The sequence below is a fragment of the Mesitornis unicolor genome, unplaced genomic scaffold (assembly GCF_000695765.1).
Source record: "Mesitornis unicolor isolate BGI_N332 unplaced genomic scaffold, ASM69576v1 scaffold17131, whole genome shotgun sequence".
NCBI lineage: Eukaryota > Metazoa > Chordata > Aves > Mesitornithiformes > Mesitornithidae > Mesitornis > Mesitornis unicolor.
The window spans coordinates 125,952-145,403 of record NW_010163331.1 but is presented as its reverse complement, the minus strand read 5'-3'; the positions used below and the strand labels follow the sequence as shown (position 1 = coordinate 145,403).

Sequence of the window (19,452 nt, the reverse complement as noted above, 5' to 3'; positions counted from 1 at the left end):
CTCTCCCTCTTTCCCCTTCATTTATTTTACTCTGTTTGGGGTTTTTTTTGTCCTCAGCTCTCTTAAATCTGTCCTTCAGGGATTGTTCTGAAGGTTCATTGTAAGCAGTAAAGAGGCATCTCGAGAGTTGTTACCCTGAAGTTAAAGCACAATATAGTAACAGATAAGGATGCTTTGTATGGCAGTATGGGAGGGATGTTTTAGTGACAAAAGTCTAAGGTTTATGGAGTCCTTTGTTTAAGTCTGCACTTTGCAGCAGTGTCTGTGTATGATGTACAGCTGGTTGTGCCAGCTCAGCCCCTTGGAAGTCCGTGCCGTTGCTCCGTTCATCTTTGGACTGCCTCAGGCTTCCTGTACACCACACAAAAAATGCCTGCATTTACCCAGCAAGAGTGAAGTGCTTGGGAAAGGAGGAGGCCTCACGTAACAAAGGGCTCAGCCTGGTGCATCCTCCTGATAAGGCAGGGAAGAAGAGGGAGAAGAACCTTTGAAATGATCAGTAGTGCCTATGTGGAGGAATCGGGCACCTAATTGCAATTAAGGATCCTGTCTCCCTTCAGTCTGTAATCTCTTTTGTAAACAAGCTTACAAAGCACAGGGAAAGGAAAACAGAGAAGTGACGCCACTGGCTGGGAGAAGATGTTCAGAGAGCATTGATGGGACGTGGCCATATTCTGCAGTGGCAGAAGCTCTCCTATAAGCAAAGAGGTAGAAATGTTTATGTCTGCATTAACTTCGTGTGTGTGAGACTTGGACACCACCACAGATATATCCAAACACCATTGTATCTGAAAAATGTTTCTTCTTTGCTCCTTATTTACTGAGGACGTCTCACCTCCAGCTTTGGTGCAGGCTCCCAGGAGGTTGACTACATTCAGATGATGTCCTATGTGGATGAGGATCTTCAGCTCAGACATTAAAGCCTTGCATTCATTAGTAGTTGCACATTCTGCTTAAGATAAACAGGAAAAAAATCATCTTTACACAACAGGATATTTATAACAGGACACAGCAAGATCCTGTTTATACTTGGAAACAAAACCTACCCAGGTTACTTGCAGTATCTTTGCTTTTCAAACTCTTAAACAGATAATAATTCATCCGCTTCATTGTCTGTTGACCTTTATGAAGTGGAATAGCACTTTATCTTTAGGGTGACTCTTCCTTTCTCTATGGAGGTTATGGAGGGTTACTGTCCTGTAGGAGAACCCTCCTGCCAAAGCAGATACCAGAGAGCCTTTGCAAGGAGTGAACTTTGCGAGCTTAGCAGAGGAACAAATGTCCACTCCATGCAACAGTAGCACGCAGAAGAAGGTGTTCCTCCCTCCATAGTGGTGATGTGCAGTTCAGTAGTACTTCTTTACAGTACCTCAGGATATATTTTCCCACTGTATTGAGCAACTCTCCACTGCACTTGATGGAGGAATCCAACACATTTGTAAGCTGGGTGACAAATGTACTGGAGAATGTACAGCAATATTAAACCTCAGCCCTGTGAGATGTTATTGATCCAAGAAACAAATTTCTCAGCAAAGCAGAGGGGGCCATATATGTGTGTGTAACATGAACTTGACATTGGGGAAGCCCTGGCTACCCAGTCAGACTGTACCTCTGCTCTCTTGTGCTGCCAAAGCTGAGGAAGGCACTCTCAGACCAGAATGCTGGCTTGGTTCCTCTGCCTCCTTTTGAAAAGTTTCATGATGTATTTTAACAAAAGGGGCCATGTCCTGTTCCCTGTGGTTGTGATTTGCATCATGTAACCCAGAACTGACACCAGCTACTTAATAGAAATGGCAGATGATGCTAGAATTACAGTCTGCAGACATCGCCAGAGCCCTTTTTTTTCCTGAATGGATTGACTCACACTGGAGAATCTGTTTTATTCAGGAAAGTGATGAATTATGGGCATGTTAGTTGGGGAGGGACAGGTTAGAGCAGGAGGATGCTGCCTCCTTTTGGGGAGGAAGGGGTAAAATGATGGAGGAACTGTCAAACAGTTTGCTGAATATGTGCAGGCAAGGTAGAGCTGATATGAGGATCAGTTGGGAAGCACAGCAAGGAAATTAATAAAAACCCAGAGCTATCCAGGGTGGTAAGTTTTGGATGGAGAAGGGAGTGTGTCTGGATCAGGGGCTTCTACGATATTTCAGGAATCTGGAGATGGGCATGGAACAGAAGAAACAACAGCAGGAGAGGAGATGGTCTGAAGATCTACTGACTGATGCAGAAAAGGGAGACCAGCTTGGGAGGAGGTGCAGACAGTGGATAAACTGATGTTTGTGACATTTCAGAGTTGGGAAGGAGCAGAGCATCAAGAGAGACAGCCAGCAACAGAAGCCAGACACCATGAGAGAAGTTCCTGAACCATGGCATTGCAGGGGTTAACGGTGTCATGCAGCAGCAATGCAGAGCAATGTGGGCTATGAAAAACCATCCAGTGAGCATCACTTGTTCCTCTGAAAAAAATCCTAAGTGAACAGTTAAAAACCTCCAACCTAAGTTGTCAGTGTGCTGGCTGATGCATTTATTCATAAGCTGTCTGCAGAGGCTTTTGTATGTAAATGTAATATGAAAGAATAGGCTACAAGTTCCCCCTTCCCCAGCACTGATTGGTAAAAGCTTTCCTTAATTTAGTAATTGCAAGCAAGTTGTCTCTAATTCACTCCCTTGGCATTGCTTTTTTTCAACCCCTTGAACTATTCTACATCTGGAAAGGCTGTGATTGGAGGCTTAGATCCAGTTTCAGACTATTTAATGTAATTACATTCTGTAATCTGTTTCCCTCCTAGCCCCACAGACCTGGAAGCTGCTGCTTTCCTCCTCTAGGAATACAAGACTTAATCAGCAGCACAGCATGGAGCCCACTTGTCATTTCCTACACGTTAACATCCACTGTATAACAACTAATTGCTCCCATATGACATACCCACTCCCTTCTGAACACAATGAACTTGGGACTGGTTTGGAGCTGGGAACTGGAAACCTCATTGCCCACAGGTTCCCTGAGGAGTCTTGTGAGGATCTCAGAGAGATATGTACCTTTAAGCATTTTTACGGCAACTGTTTTGCAGGTTGAAGATTTATCAATGCCAAAAGCAGACGCCTCCACCACCTTCCCAAAAGCACCATGACCCAGTGTTTTACCTAGAGAAGCAAGAGTCGAGAATGAGGCAAAGGGGACTTCACGACAGTCTGCATCAGATAGGAGGGGAACATGCATCCTCAGCTGTGCGAGAAATACAAGACTCCAGTGCCCAGGCATGACGTAGACCGAGAGTCAATAGAAGCTGTATCACATATTTGCAGTTTATGGATATAAAGTGTATGATTTATATCCATATGACATTAATGCAATACAGTGTGTGACAGAATAAAGTAGAATACATAAATAAGCATTCAGCTAGAGGCAAGGCTGAATACATATATATGGCCTAAGGGTGAAAACTTTACATACAGTTGTCCTGAAGCCCAGGAAAGTCAGAGTTTAGGTTAAACATAGGACTGTGGAACCTGGATCTCTCATGAATCACAGTCATGGAGACAGCCAGCTCCCAGAGAGTCAGGATCCTTTAACCCTTCAGTTATTGACATTCACTTGACATAAAAGCTAGACCAAATAGAATTTAAAATCATAAAGTTTCTTTATTTTCCCTTGCATTTGCATTTTCATGCCTGTATTACCTAGTGTGCTCTGAGGCTCTGCCCTGTAACGCAGCAGAGGACATTGGGCATCATGGTCTGGCTTTCTGGTTCTGCTAGTCTGACCCTGTGTCCCACCATCGTCTCATTTTTTGTTATTTTTGTCTGTCTTCCTCTGTCTTCCATTTTTTCAGCTAAAGCACCAAGAGCACATGCAAATACAGATATATTCCCTCCACTCATCAGTGCACACAGATATTACTCTTTCTCTATACAAACACAACCTGCTTTTTACATTTTCTTGCTCCATCATCCAGCGAGCTGAGCTGTTGAATGAAGGGATTTTTTCATGATAGCTCTTCACAACTCAAAGCCCCATTCAAACGATTGAGGAGGAATTGACTATTTGATTAATTGATCGATTTCTTCAAAATCAAAGTCACTGAAAGACTGTCACTGTCCAGACTGACTTCTCTTTTCCTCTATGGATATGAAATCATAATTTTGGCAGGGACAGTACCTGGAGGTACCTTTCTTCCCTGTCAGGAGGTTGGCTTCACTTCTCCAAGACAGAAAAAGAGGTGGCAGCTATTTTAAGAGAGACATCATCTTGGCTTTTCTTACCAAATCCCTATCTTTCACCCCCCATTAAGGATGATCCTGAATTCTGTGACTCAGTGCCAATTCTCCCAAAGGATGGGGCACTAAATGACGGGCTGCTTCTTGGCTTACACAACAGATCCCCTGAAGCTGAGGAGCATCAGAAACCCTCATTCTTCACAGCAATAATACCCAAAACCACTCACCCAGGCGCAGCCGGTCTCTTGGGAACTCCCATTTGCTGCTGTCGTAGGGAAGGCGGTCGCACTGCTCGTCAAGAGGCATTTCCTCTGGATCCATTATAATTGACAGGTATCCTGTTTTAATATCTGTGGTGTCAGGCTAAAAACAGGGTGTGGAGAAATTATTCACAGTATTTACACTACAATTCTAATGGGAGAGCTGTCGTCTACAAGACTGAGTGCTGGCTGGGGAGTTCCCTCAATTCCAGACGTAGCTCCAAAATTTATTCTGAACCATGAATGCATCACTTCAGCTTCCTGCCTTTCTTTTTTTATATAGCTGGGAAATAAATGTTTATGTATGCCTGCCACTCATGGGTGCTGGGAAGAGTCACTGATTAATGTTGGTAAACATTCTGAGGACACAAAATCTATCACCGTCTCCTACCTGTATTTATTAAAGGAAATCAGTGCTTTTCTATGGGAACTCCATGAGTTGCACTTCCTGGTGTGTTTTGGCATTTTTATAGTGTTTTGTTTTGTTTTGTAGGCTTGATTCTTCAAAGTTATCCAGTTCATGCCTATTGCTTATTACAATTTAAAATTGAAAGCTGGCAAGAAATGCTGCTTCTAATGCTGCTCAGTGAGGAACTGTGGTTTGATGTGTCCTGTGAGCAGACTTGCATGGGTGTAAAATGCAAAAGGAATTTCACTGTTGTCCACAACGCTGTTAAAATGAGGTCAAGAAGGAAACCATTATATTTACCACTGTATTTACAATAGGAGGGGAAATTTTACTCAAGCATTAGGGATCAGCCCTGGAACTGCAGTTTGGTGAGCTTCAGAGCAGAGAGCTGTGGTTGCCATTCTGTTTACTGTTTGTTGGAGGAGAAACAGACCTAAATTCCTAGGAACTTCACTGAAACTTTACTGTTTTGAGTCACAAAAGGGAGATGAAAGAATAGCAAGACATGAAGACAACATAAGCTGTGTGCTTTGAGCTCATTTCTAGAGCAAACATGCTAGGATGTTTCTTAAAACAAGGCCCCCTTTAATACCTGTGTTTCAGAGAAATCTTACTGGACAAGTGCTGAAATCAAGCCTTCATTTTAGGGGACTTAGGATTTTTTTTGGTTCTCTAATCTTGCAAGCCAGTTTGACTGATAAAGAGAACCATGTGGAACCATGGAAGTGGGTAGAAATCGAAATCGCACGTGATCTCTTGAGAAGTCCAAGGACTATCAGCAGAAATCTTGGCCTGAAATCTTACAGGAACATTTTGCACAGTTTTTCTACCATCTGTCCCAAACATTCAGCTCTAAACTCTGATGCTGCGCACAAACTGGGTCCAATCCCAGACCCTTTGTGCAATTGGGAAGCTCTCTTACTTTTCTCAGTTTCCGAATGAAAAGGGTCAGAAGAAGCCAGAAAAGGGTAGCGGCCAGGCCAGTGCAGACCAAAATGATAACTTCAATGTTGGATTTCTCCTCAGAACCTGTAGGTTAAATGTACAACCAAAATTTAAATGTACAACAATAGTTCTCATGTGTCTGACAAAATATATACATTTTGCCTTAGCGTGGGACTCACCTTGTATTTTGATGAAGGCTGAGGTGCTGTCTTGGCCCATGTCGTTGGATGCCCTGCATTCATAGAGCCCTTCATCGTCCTTTTTCACTCGCTCAATGACCAGGGTGTTATTTTCCATGGATATTCCTGTTGTAACGGATTTTGGTGAATATTATCACAATAACCTACAAATACTTTTAGGAGACAGAGAACTGAAAGTCAGCTCCCATTCATGCAGGCCTGTTACACACTGTTGTTAGGAAGCATTTTAATACTGCACAGGTCAGGGTTTGAATCCAAAAGGGAAGGACATTCTGAGTTTCCGTTTGTTCTGCCTATGAATCCTGTTGTTGTTAACAAGACTACTGCACATAACTTGCCATGTGCTGTGCTGAAATATTTACCCTGAGGTGTTTTTTCCAAATATTTTATTTATGTTTCCATTGGTTGGATGAGTTACATGCTTGTCCCTCTAGAATTATTTATAAAATTTCAGTAGCTATAAAGAGTTGCTCTCAGAACAGTCTGATCTGAATTATGGATGATCCTAGATTTCCTACCTAGTTCAAGATGCAAAATTAAAGTTGCAGGACCAGTTACTGACATGGGATTCTCCATGATTTATAGGAGATCTCAGAGCAGAGAGCCCAGAAGGAATCCCAGGCTCAGGTAAGGGAGCCCGAGCTCCCTCCCCGTGGTAGCACTGGACCTGGGCTGCTCTGTACCAGTCGAGCTGAAAGCAGGTTCTCACGACTGAGCTGTGGGAGATGAAGAGATGAAGAATGTGTCATGTGCCATGGGATGCCCTGGACCCGGCCGTTAGGTGACTGCCCACAGCTTACAATATATTCTGATTGGGCCCCAAGGACATCTGACGGCTCAGCTTGTGTTTCAGAGCCACCCGACAAGCAGGTACACTCTGTCTCAGCTTTGTACACAAGCTGTTGTCTCGCACAAGCAGACTGAACAGCAGCTCGCTACACTCACTGATTTACTAATACTATGCTAATGCATGCAGACTCCCTGGCTGCCTCTACAGGCACGAACATTGCCACATGCAGAAGGCAAGCTGCAGAGCAGGCATTGGCTTGTAACCCGTTGGCAGCTTTGACCTCAAAGCTCATGCTGGAGACTGCTGCAGTGGTCTGATATATTTGGATTTGTGTGTGTTTTTTGCAGTTGTACTCACCATCCTAACCCAGCCACGCTCGCAGTAGCCATAGAGTCTGTGTTTGTGGTGAACCTGCAAGTCCATCATCCTGAGTTATGTGCAGTACCGCAAGCACACTCACCTGATGCTGCTGAAATGGGGTAGCCATTCTTCCTCCACGTGATTTGAGGGTCTGGCGTCCCACTGACCTTGCACTCCAGAATGATCTTGCCGCTGATGTTAACCTCCAGATCCGTGAGGTTTTGTATCACATACGGTGCTGCCTTTGCTACAGTCACAAGGGAAAGTTTTTGGTTTCAGAAAGCACCTCTCACAGCTCTGCCTTCTCCTCTCCTTTGGCCGCCTGCATGGCCTCTCTGGGCTGGAAGTGGCAAAGGTTTGGTTGATGAGTGGTAGCAAAAATCGCCCAAAAGATTATGGGAAGAGTAGGTGAGTTCATTTGGATAATTTTCAAACTGATTAAGCTTAGACTTGGCTTCAGCTCGAACCTCCTTGAGTTTCTCATCCTCTGAAGAAAACAGAGGCAGTGAGTGGGTAGAGCAAATGCAGAGTGAATGCAAGAAAAGAAAGGAGGAGGCAAAGAGGAAACAGTTCGAAGGATTTTGTGTCCTCCATTATGAGTGCAGCTATCTACTTACTACAAAACATGTTAGCCTCCACTTTATGCTCATTTATAAAAGGTACAGGAAAGCAATGAATAAAATCATAACCACAGCACAAAAAATACATAAAACCTGCCTTAAGGACAGAGGCTGATGGTTGTTAGAGCATTTAAAAGACCTTGTTTGTATAGGAGTGGTTTGGAGGGGCATTTTCCCACATGTTCTCCAGAAATGCCTCTCTGACACTTGCCAGACAAATGCCAGACCCCAGAAATCCCAGAAGAATGTGATTGAGTTTCCAGTTCTCCCATGGATGTATTCCCAGTTTAGCTGTGTTTTTCCCATAGCCATTGTGTGTAGGTGTCTGTGTAGGTGGAAATTTGACTAAATGAATAAAAAGATCCGCCAGAGGAGAGAAAAGTGAATCGCCTGAATGCAGAGTGCAGAGAAAGCCCAGTGCCTCTGTGTCAGATGATGCTGACAGGTGACTCTGGTACTGGCTGTGGGGCCAAGCCAAACCGCCAGCACTCTGTGATAGGGGGGTGAGATCCTTTCCCTTCCTCCACACTTTGGAAAGAGGCAGGTGCTTATGCCATTTCTTAAAATAAATCACCTCCCACTCAGGTATCGGAGCTGCGGTAGCCACAGCTGTGTGTGTGGGTGGGCGCTTTGTGATGTGTGCGTATGTGTGTGTGCCTGTGTGGAGGGGGACGGGACATGACGGGGGTGGTGTCTCCACCGGGTAGGAGCTGGCATGGGAAACGTGCTCATTCACTTAAATGGGGATGAAACCAGCACTGGTTTTTACCTAAGTGACAAGTGCTTATGGCAGCACAGCTGTCCCGTCAGCGTCTCGTTAGCCACTAACGTCAGTGGAGAAGCCAATTTGGCAATCACTGTCTAATTTGGCTTCTGAAGGACTCTGTCTTCTGTGCCCTGGCTTGCTGCTGTTTATTTCAATTCTACTCCATTTCTGTGCTTTGTGGTTTTCTTCTTTAGCTAACAAATTCACCCAAGCCAGCAGCACTTTTTCCTCTGAGAAGGCTTAGAGCCGATCGCTCACTTTCCTCGCTGTGAAGCAGAAGAAACTTCACTGATTTTCAGTGAGTTTCTACTGGAAGAAGTGTCCTGCCCTTTATATTCACACAGTCAAAGAAACCAGGCTTCAGGATCTGTAGTGTTACTGCTTTTATGAAAATAAAAGAGTTGAGGGGTTGGGTATAAGTGAGGAAATACTGGTATTACAACTATGTGCATCCCGCCTACCCAGAATAAATGGTACACGTCACTTGATTATAGACTTGACCAGTGACATTAGTGATTACATATACTAGGTACAAATCTAATTGGGTATCTATAGCATCCTGGCAGCTGTAGGTGGGTGGAGTCTTCTCCCAAAGTCACATAGATCTAGGGTGACAGTCCTGATTGATAGAGTGATGCTGTTAGTAACATGATGGGTGAAGGCTTTTCTCCTCGGTCAACTCTATATCTGCACCCAGCATGGAGTTAGGAAGATAAAATGTAGCTGAAATCACCTTTATGTGTAAGGCAAATATTTTATACAAAACCAGCAGGGGCTGGGTGAGTAATCTGGAAGGCCAGGTGGCAATCCACATACAGTAATGCAAAAAAACCCCAAACCAGAGCACAAAGTCTGTATGAGGACAGTCCCTAAGAACCTACCTCTGACGAGGAGCTGTGTGTGCTGCTCCAGCGTGTCAGTGCTGTTGTGCTGGTTCTGGGCTCTGCACTTGTAGAGGCCGCTCTGTTCCTTCGTGACGTTGGTGATGACCAGTGTCAAAGAAATGGAATATCTGTCGGTTTTCTTGATGACGGAGTCGCTGCGAGCCGCCTCTGCGGAGGGGTGGTACCAGGCCAGGTGACTATAGATGTACCTGGAGGCCCGACAGGTCAACCGGACCTCATTCCCCACAATGGTTGTGACTTGTGGGTCTGTTTGCAGCCCAGATGGCACATCTAGGAGGAAGAGAAAACATGTTCACAATTAAGTCACAACGGAGAAGGTTTTTGTTTCCCTGGTTGCAAGTTGGTGGTCAAGTTTCAAAGAACATCCATAATGGAATGAGCCAGTTTTAATGAGAGCCACATTTGCACATGCAGGTGGGCACTGGTGCTCATGAATTAGGTGAATGACTGTACCTCTCACATCCCCATGCTGACCTGTGATGGTCTGACCCTTAGTATTGTAATAATTACATTTTCAAGTAATGAACTGAAAGTTCATAAATAGAAGTAGTTAATGGAGTAAGAGAGTTTAATCAAGAGAGATTTCTATCCAGGTAGACAAATGTGTTCATGAGCTCTTCTCTCTCTATCTGCAATCAGTGCTTGCGAATATAATTGCATAAGAATAGAGAGACCTATTCCCATTTCTCAAAGTAACACTCGTTTTCTTCGTCACTGAAGTCTTCCCAATTCTCTCTTATTTCAACTATGCCAATATTTATTTTCATCACATGTGCCTTGGTGGATATTTGCTTGATCACTGAATGGATTAACTGATCTAATGGTGTATAAGTCCTTGAGGCCTTTATATTTAGCAGAGAAAGATTTTGAGGCACGAGTTCAATCTATCCACAAAAGAGTAAGCTGTTTCTTGATATATTTTTAGTAACTTTTCACTCCAGAAAAAAAAAATCAATTTTCCTGGAGTGGCAAACTGAATCCATTTGAAGACAAGAAGAAATGTTTCTGAGTAGAATGCCAGTCTGGCCTACAGACACATTCCTGTTCCTGCATTGGCCACCAGAGACCTACAATTAAATTGTGTCTGAAAGATAGTATTTTTCCTTTTTATTTGGTTAGTTTCAGTGATGTATCCACCCAGCAGACTTGAATGAAGGTGTGTAAATAACCACAGTCACCTGGAATTATTCTGCTCGTCAGGATTTTCAAGCAGCTGAGCGTTACGAAGAATCCCTTATAAATACTACCAGGTATAGTACAGGGATGGGATACCTTGGGAGGACTTGTTCTGGGTGATCTTCTGAATGTGAACACTGTTTGCAATAAATCTGGGAGATTATTGCTTCAGTACCAAGCTGTTAGTGAGAAGCTTCCTCAAACCCGGGTGGAATGGGTGGTACTTAGGGAAGGGCAGAAGTTAAAGGGGGGTGACTACCCATGGCACTTGCAATCTGACAAATTCCCCATGGGAGCTGGAATTTGGCCAGGGCTCACACTGCAACCTCTTGCAAAAAGTTCTGCTGAAGCTATAGTTGAACATAAATAGTGAGGCTGTTGAAATAACCAATCTGTCTTGTAATAAACCGTACATTATATAAAATACAGAGCCCTGAAGGAGCTTTCAGATATGATTAAAAGTCTCTCTTCTTCACAAGTCATCTGGAATAGAACCAATAAGCTTTGCTTCATGGTTTTTAAAGACTGGCACCAGGAATGTTTTACAAAAGATCCAAAAAAAGAAGAGCCTCAGGCCACAGCTGTGGAAATTGTTATTTTTCTTTTCTTTCTTTTTCATTACATTTCAGTTTACTTTATGCAGTGTTTTGTTAGGCTCTTTCTTGCTTGGTGCTAGCTGTACGCTCAGACTGACTCATGTGATGCATCCATTCTCCACATCTGATGTCCTGTGGTTCCAACGTGTCAAGATGATGCTTATCAAAAAGAGGGAAAAGTCTGAGGCCAGCAGAACGTCTGGAACCAGGAAGAATTTAAGTCTAGACCAGAAGTCTAAAGGGATTCCAGGTAAAGCGATGAGGTAGGAGTTTGGTCATGTTACCCGGGGTAAAACCCAGTGAGCCCCTGCAAATCTGCAAATCCCAATGAATTTGATGTGTTAATTTCCAAGCCTTAAATTGGGAAGGATGCTCAATAGTTTTTGCCTTGCTGCTGGATTTCAGCAGTGCAGGGTTTTTTCTTCCAACTTAACATTCTGGGAGCAGAGGGCTGGCTTATTTTTCTTACCATTTCTTCTACTGACATTTTTTATTTAGCATTTTGAATATTTTTAGCTGGAACCTGTACTGTTCTCTTCCATCTTGTTAGCCTTTCAAGAAGCTCTCTCAGCTCCAATAGAATATTCATTGATTTTCATTACAGTGAAGGAAGAAGGGGGGGGGAAGATCTCTCTTGCTCTGCTCTCTCTTTTCTCCTCCTACCTGGAGTATCTGGAGCTGCGTAACTGCAGCTTTGAGAGCACATTATAAGTCAGTTCATCCCGTAGACTACTTTGCTTACACAATCCTGAACCCAAGCAGTCATTAACTTCCTCTCTCTGAACAGATACAGTGTTTTATAAGACTCCTAATAAGTTGGCTAAAAGAATGCACCGTGGGGCCTTTTCTCTTTTATCAGCAGTCACCAAACATTTGTCTTTCGTATTGTATTACAGTGTAGTAGCCGTGAATGTCACTCTCGACTGTGTGGGATTCCATGGCAAAATAGGGAAATGAGCCATTGGGGGAAGGGAAGAAGTCAGCATAAATCAAAAGAAAGTCTGGCTCCATTTGTATTTACAAGGAATTAATTGGTTTTAATTTCCTGTGCTTTGCACAATAATCTGTGTAATTCAAAACTTCTGCTCTTTCCCAAATTCCAGCCCTGTGCCTGTCAGGGTAGGGGGGTTGCCATCAGGCATATGCATGCAGGGAGAGTGAGAAAAAGAAAGGGTGAGCCCTACCATCTGAAACAGCACAAAGACTTTTCATAAGTCCTGTAAACATGTCAGGAATAAGCAAATTGAGAGTGGCAAGCAGTTGTAGGACAGCCCAGTTCATACATTGTTCCACTATCTGATAGCAGATTTTTATCTCATGTTTGAAATATAATATTTTCTTTCTGGTAGAAATCTTTAACTCCATTTTTCTGAGTTGTTTTTGCAATCAGATAAGCCCTCGAAAAACGTTTTTTATTATTATTTGTTATCCTTATCATAATTAATTTATATTCCAAGAACAGTCAGAGATTTCAAATGGGTGGGACCCCATTTTGTTGTATGTAGTACAACCACACAAAGGCTAGAATTTTACTTACTCTGGACCTACAGATGTATGTAGTTGCCCTTTCCAAGGTGCAGACTGGAGATTAGAAGGTAAATAATACTTGTTCAAGGCGGAAAATACCTCCAGGAGGCATGAGGTCAGCTTTTCACTGCTCTAGGAAGGCTACAGTCAGCTTTGAGCATCCTTTGGTGGGCAACGGCATGGGGCAGTTCTGCATTGCCTCTGCATTGCTATAACTCATCTGACTTAAATGGGAACACTGGTGTCAGAACTGTGTAGGCAAGACAGGCAGGAGACACATTTTGTTCCAGCAGCAGTAAAAGGATTTACACAAAACAAAAATGCTGGAATGAGAGTTCGGGCAGGGCATGGTGGCTAACATGGCTGCTGCATGGCTGAGGAGTTTCTGCTGCCATGAGCAGCTTTAGGAGAGCTGCAGTGGGACACTGACAGCCAGGACATCTGCAGAGAGAGCTCAGACAGCTTCAGGGCTGTCAATAAATGATAAGATTTCTCATCTCCTTGGACCCCTTATATGGTTTAGTTTCAGCGTGATCTCCAAACCCTGTTGACCCTTCACTGAAATGGATTCTGCTGGCAAAGCAATGATTTAAAAATAGATACCAGTGCTATTTCTGGTGTCCGTGGGAGTTTTTGTGGGGGCTCTGCAGTGGAAGAACAAAATGCCTGTTGACATTATCCCATCAGGATAAATACATTTTTCCTAAATGAACGTGGTGGTGATGACAGCACTGGACTGAAGTAAGGCACCTCCCCAGCATGCAGGAGCAGCCCCACAGCACCTGATGAAGTTTTCCTATGGCTCTCTGCTGTGTCCTGACAAAACATTTCAACCCTGACCCAGTGGAACAGGTTTTTGAGGGAAGAAAAGTTTAACCTCTGTAGCATCTTCATAATTTTTAGCAGGGAGAAGTTAATTAAGCCAAAACTTTTGAAAGCAGCACAGGATCCACCAGCTTGCTTGTTGGTAGGAGATAATGGGAGATCGGGTCTTTCAAATCAACAGATTGCTGAATTAATTGTGGGGTCCCACAACTAGCAGCTGTTTTGCAGAGAACAGAGCACTGGGAAGTGCTCCAACCATTTGCTAGATGCTTTTAGATTCAATCTGCATAAAATTAATCAGGCTACAATTGTAAAGTGACCTGCTTAGAGCCAGGCTTTTGGACTTTCACTGTTTGGTGCCTCACAAAGTGTCCCGGATGTCCCTCCAACACGGAGACTGGAGGTAACTCCCAGTGAGGGTAACCTGGCATCTGCTCAGCCTCCTCCAGGTGCACCCAGCAGAAGACAGTGGGTTTTTCATCTGTAAGGCTGACCATCAGCAGCTCTTACGGCAGCCTGGCCCCTTGCTGGAGCAATAGGCATTACTCAGCAGAGGACCCTCATGTCAAGAAAGCCAGCAGCAGGTCACTCTGTGGCTATTTTACCACTGCAACGCGACCTACTTTAGGATCAGGATGGCCGCATTTAGAAAGATTTCACTGCTTTCTAATCCATAAACACCACTATTTTTAAACACAGCACTTTAAAAAGTCAGTCGTGCTCCTTCAGCATCTGCCTCTTCTCCAGAACGGCACAGACTCACAGGCTTTTTTTTCACAGGCAAGAATAGCTCTGTCTTGTCAAGCCCTGTTCACCTCCTGGTCTGTTCTTGTAGAAACATTTCCACCATAATCACTGTCAGTAATTTTGTCCAGTGATTCATTTCCTTCATAATTAAAATTGCATGATTAAAACATTTGTGTCTCAAAACATTGCTGGATTAATCTGAAAATAAAAAAAAATCTAAAATATTAGCTCACTGTGGGGGAAAAACCCTACGTAACTTTATTAGTAAAATAAAACATAGTTATGAAAGATGTGTGGATTGACCTTACCCTTTGAATCTGACCTTATTTAGTTGCTTATTTGGTTGCTGCAGCATTGGTTTTAGTCACCAAATATTACAAATCTGTGAATAGCTTGGGAACATGTGGCTTTGAGTAACCCATCCAAACATAATAGCTGGCAGGGTTCACAGCAGAAACAAACCCACGTGAGGACTCAACACTTGCAAGTGGTGAAGTGTAAAATTAATAGGTGGTATTCAGCCTGCCTTGGACATCTTGAGGACCTCTTATGTCTGAGCTATATCTCCCAAAGTGCATTGAAGGTGTTTTTCCAAAGTAAAGAAGATTTAGGGCTTTGGAAAATAGCTTTTGGAGGCTTAAACCCTCTTCTGTCTCCATATGGTGTTGGGGTAGGATAAAGAAGCTGTAAATAGAGGTGAAATCTTGCCCCCATATGGCATCAGCTTCATTATCGTTGGATGACATTTTTTGCATTAGCACTTCTGTCTAATAAGAACGGTAACAATGTTCAGTGAGCCCTTTTTTGGTTCACCTGATTTGAAATGTGCTGAATTACTTCAGAGCAATGGGGTCAAACAACGCTGGATGCAGAGAGGCAGAAGAGGGCAGAGCACTGCCACGAGTGAGTTTTGCCCTCAGAAACTGCTGCATGGGGAAGGAACCAAGTAGTGAGAATCAGACATTTACCTTCCAGGACACTTCTGCACTCTTTGTTCTAAAAAATGCTATTTTGATTCAAATTCTACCAACCAACATCCACTCATCCATATAGTGAGCACAGAAATGGTTCAGTTTGTTCTGGGCAGGCACTTGAACAAGGCTGTCCCTGGACTTTTTTTTTAAACTCCCATCCCATGTCTCCTAAAAACATTATGTAGGTCTTGATCTCACTACTAAAGAATTTCTGTGTTGAAAGGTTAAGCAGATATTTGTTTGGATTTGTGTTCTTTGGAGAAAGAGCATGTCCACCTCCTCCCTCCTCAAAGGGCACTGGAAAGGCCAATTGCTCCGGCAGGGATCCAATGGCACAACAGCTCCCACTGATACCAGCCCTGGATCAGGACTGAACGTTGGCCTTGCTCCCCTTTGCTGTGCCTGCTGACTTCACTGGAGACCAATGATCTCCTGAGTCAGGGAGAGGCTTCGGGTCTTTGGAAGACTCCAAAGGATTTTGCTTTTGCTAGAGGTATCACGAGGACAGCACTCGAATATCACGAATGTTGCTTTGAGACACAAGCAACGAGACTCAGGGTCTGCATCTGCAGCTTGGAAAGGGCAAAAGGGGCATCAGGTGTGACACTGGATGTGTCCCACTCAGCTGCACTGACACACGACCCAGTCTTGCATGTGAAGAGCCTGGTACTGTGTGATTGGGAGTGCAGGCATTCCTAGAAGTTTTAATGAGCTCTCACATAAAACTTCCAGGTAAATCAGATCATCAGTCTCTGGTTTTTGTGTGATGTCTCGTGTTGTTTACCTGAGACGTAGAACTCAATGCTCCTCTCTTCTTCGCCGATCTTGTTTGAAGCCACACAGTAATAGATCCCTGACGCACTGCTGTTTTCCATGGTTAGTGTGCTCACAATCTGCCAAGCAAGGAGAAAAGGAGTAAAGGCTCTGAGGGCAGAGTCGTGGAGAGGTACATGTTTTATGTAGAAAAACAGTTAACAAAGGAGTTTCTAGTAATGAGTGAAGCTCACAAAGTGCTTCTGCTAGGTTTTTGGTCTCTCATCTCACGTCACCTCAGCCCAGTTAATTCTCTTCCCTTCTCATTCCTAACCCTTTCCCTTCTTTTCTTGCTGTCTCTCCGGTGAAAAACAGAGTCCCCCTTGACATCCTGCCAAGGTCTAGGGCCTTCTGAATGAGGAGTCATCCATGTGGCTCTGTCTTCTCCCTGTCATGGTGCAATGTCACAACGATCCATAGGCCACGGCTTTAATTATTTCTAGTACTTCCTTTGGGCTGCCAGCAAGAAAGCAGGGTCTAACCCACCAAGACAGAGATGTTCGGGCAAGATTACTTTGCTTCCCCTGCAGCCATTCACCTGAGGAACTCTGAGCCCTCACATTTGGAACAAATATCACTTTCTCTGCCATCCTCTTGAAGGACTTTGCGAATCAAAACTTCTAACACGCTCTGGCCCTTTGTCCTTATCTCCAGAGAGTGCTTTGAAGTGCACAAAAACATCTCTGGACTTTCTTTTTAATATCCTAAACTAAACTCACACAAGACATTCCTTTGCTCCTCATAAAGCTGCACCGTGAATGTGTCTGTAGCTGTGTGGGATGTATTTTCAGAGAGTTATTTAAGATATTCTGAGCTTTGGCACTTTAAATCCTATAGGGAAATGAGTTTCAAAGGTTTTGATCCCCTGTGCATTTTACATTCTAATGGGGCACATTTTCAGCAGAACAAAGGGTAAGTGGAAAAATGTCTACTTTTCACGGGCACCAAACACAGAAATTAACCAAGAACAGAGGCGAACAAAATTTAGGGGTGAAAACATGAGACCAGTAAGCCCAGCTCCCTCTGGTGTCCACCATAGAAAGAGCTGTGCAGTTCTGACTTACTTATGATGTGAAAATAGCTCTAAGTTGGATATAAAATCACCCAGAGCCGCGGTTGGCTCCTCCTTTTTCTGTTCCTGCAGCAGTGGGCCTAATGCCATAGGTTATTAACAAGCACATGTTCAGAGCACTGCCCCTCACTTTCAGCAGTAGACACTGACTTTTGAGTTACTGCTGCACCGGGACCAAGATCTTTCTTCTCATGATTACTGCATCTTAGAATTTTATATCTGGGAGTAGAAAAAGCCAATATAAATGTACGCGGTGAGGACAGAAGGGGAGGAATTTGGACAGCTGTTTAACAGCTATTAGTCTTGCTAAGTGACAGCTCTAGTTAGGAAGTCAAGGATAATGCTGTAGAGCCATTTAAAATTGTAAAGGGGAGTGTAATTATCCATTTTGGAATATGTCCAGAGTGATTGGGGTGACACCATGACAATTCTAAAAACTGATGCAGTGCCACAAGCTGCATTTGGCGGCCTGGAGGCAAACACACACATATGCACATGAACTCACACAGATGCTACCATCTCTGAGTATGTAACTCACAAAAAGTCTGACATGGGAGTGGAAAAACAAAAAAGAGCAAAGAGCTATGCTGAGAACTCATCCCAGCCAATCGCAATTGTGTCTAGATGTGAAGGTGAAAAAGGTGTAGATATGATGGTGGGAAACTATCTGGGTACAAATTCTTGGGAAAAATTTACTGAGGAAAAGAGAGAAAGTAGTTTTCTTGCTTGTATGCTTACAATCACTGCTGTGCACTTGGATACCAGTTTGCTGCATGCCTGAGCACAAGAGATAAAGCACTTTACTGTCTTGTCTTAGAACTAGCACCTCCCAGAGTCCTCCAAAATGCGACTTGCAAACTAGAGAAATTTATGTGATATTAGAGCCGGAAATGAAGGATTTTGAGTGATTTTCTTGTAATAAGATGAATCCCTTGAAATCATTATGCATTGGCTTTTAACTCTAGCTGTGTGCTCCTGGCTAAATCCTTCAGATTGGGAGTCCAATTATCTTTTCAGCATCTTAAAGTTCTTGGTTGCCAAACTAACCTAATCCTGGTTCAGTCCTCAACAGAGCGATGCTTTGGAACACACACACGCCATGCCAAAGGGCATCCAGATCCTCCTTCCCTCTGTAAGACCACAGAGATTTGAACCCCATAGTACTCACAATGCTGATGTTTTAGTGGTTGTTCATCACCTCTTGCTGTAGGCAACCCAAGTTGAACAAACTTGAAAAGATGAAAATTTGTGTGTACTTGTTCAAAGTGGCAGGTAGGGATAAGGATTTTGTTCTTCTAAATGCCATCCTTATACTTTCATTGCAACCATTCAAGGAAAGTTTGCAAAAAGAAGCTGAATGAGAATACGGTTTGAACTTGAGCAACCAAGTTTTTAATCTTTTCCCATGATTAACAGTGCAAACTGTTAGCAGACTTCCCTCTCAGTGGAGTGGCACAGTCTCAGCATTTGAGGACCTTTAGTATAGAGTGGAAAAAATGCTGAGTGCTTAGTCCATGCATCTGGCAAAGTATTTCCCATTCCTGGAATCAGAGCCAGGACCAAGAAGTCTGAGGCATGTTGGCATTTGCCACATCTGGGCTCATGAAGTCTGCTTGGGACCACGGGTGGGCTCCTGTCTTCTGCTAAGCCTAAATAATGATGCTGATGTGAAATCTGCAGCTGACTCGAAACGTCGTATTTCTTCAGTGAAATTACTGCTTGTGAACTATTTACAGCCTGGAAGTTTGCACTTGTTATTTTACCTTCCACTGGATGTCCTGGTTCAGACTAAATGATGCGTTAACCCTTGCCAGTGCACTCCAGCCGCGCAAGTGGCTGCACAAACTACGTGGCCATTCAGTCCTTTGCTTCTATGCAGACTGCGCTGGAACCAATGGTAATTAATAACAAATTATTGGCATGTAATGTCTAGACATCTTCCTAGCGGGAGCTGGACTGCGATCTCTGAGTTCACTGCATACCAAACACCACACATCCTTCAGACCAGATTTGATTGCCTGGGTTGAATTTGGAAGTAAAGGGCTCCATTTCCTATTACTTAACCTAAAAGCCACCCAATACTGCGAGCCCAGAGGAGGGATTATTAGCTAATAAATAATTACTATAGAGGAATAAACTAAGTTTAAAACTCAGTAAGAAAAGAAATAAAATGACTGATCTCTGAAGAACAGCTATGACAAGTAAACCGACATTGCTGCTGGGAAAGCCCATAATGGAATAGTTCAATA

At 43.5% G+C, this 19,452-nt stretch overlaps 1 protein-coding gene across 1 annotated transcript in view; it reads right to left on the bottom strand.

The window, feature by feature from the left end:
- LOC104548036 (vascular endothelial growth factor receptor kdr-like) overlaps nt 1-19,452 on the bottom strand; it is a gene marked incomplete at its 3' end in the record, with an annotated part of 104,144 nt that overhangs the window by 10,155 nt on the left and 74,537 nt on the right. The window contains exons 12-19 of the mRNA XM_010193939.1: nt 16,103-16,211; nt 9,450-9,743; nt 7,283-7,429; nt 6,012-6,137; nt 5,810-5,916; nt 4,446-4,581; nt 3,040-3,144; nt 836-952 (exon numbers count right to left, since the gene is read on the bottom strand). Coding sequence (XP_010192241.1) covers nt 836-952; nt 3,040-3,144; nt 4,446-4,581; nt 5,810-5,916; nt 6,012-6,137; nt 7,283-7,429; nt 9,450-9,743; nt 16,103-16,211 — 1,141 coding nt within the window. The remainder of the gene's footprint in view (nt 1-835; nt 953-3,039; nt 3,145-4,445; nt 4,582-5,809; nt 5,917-6,011; nt 6,138-7,282; nt 7,430-9,449; nt 9,744-16,102; nt 16,212-19,452) is intronic.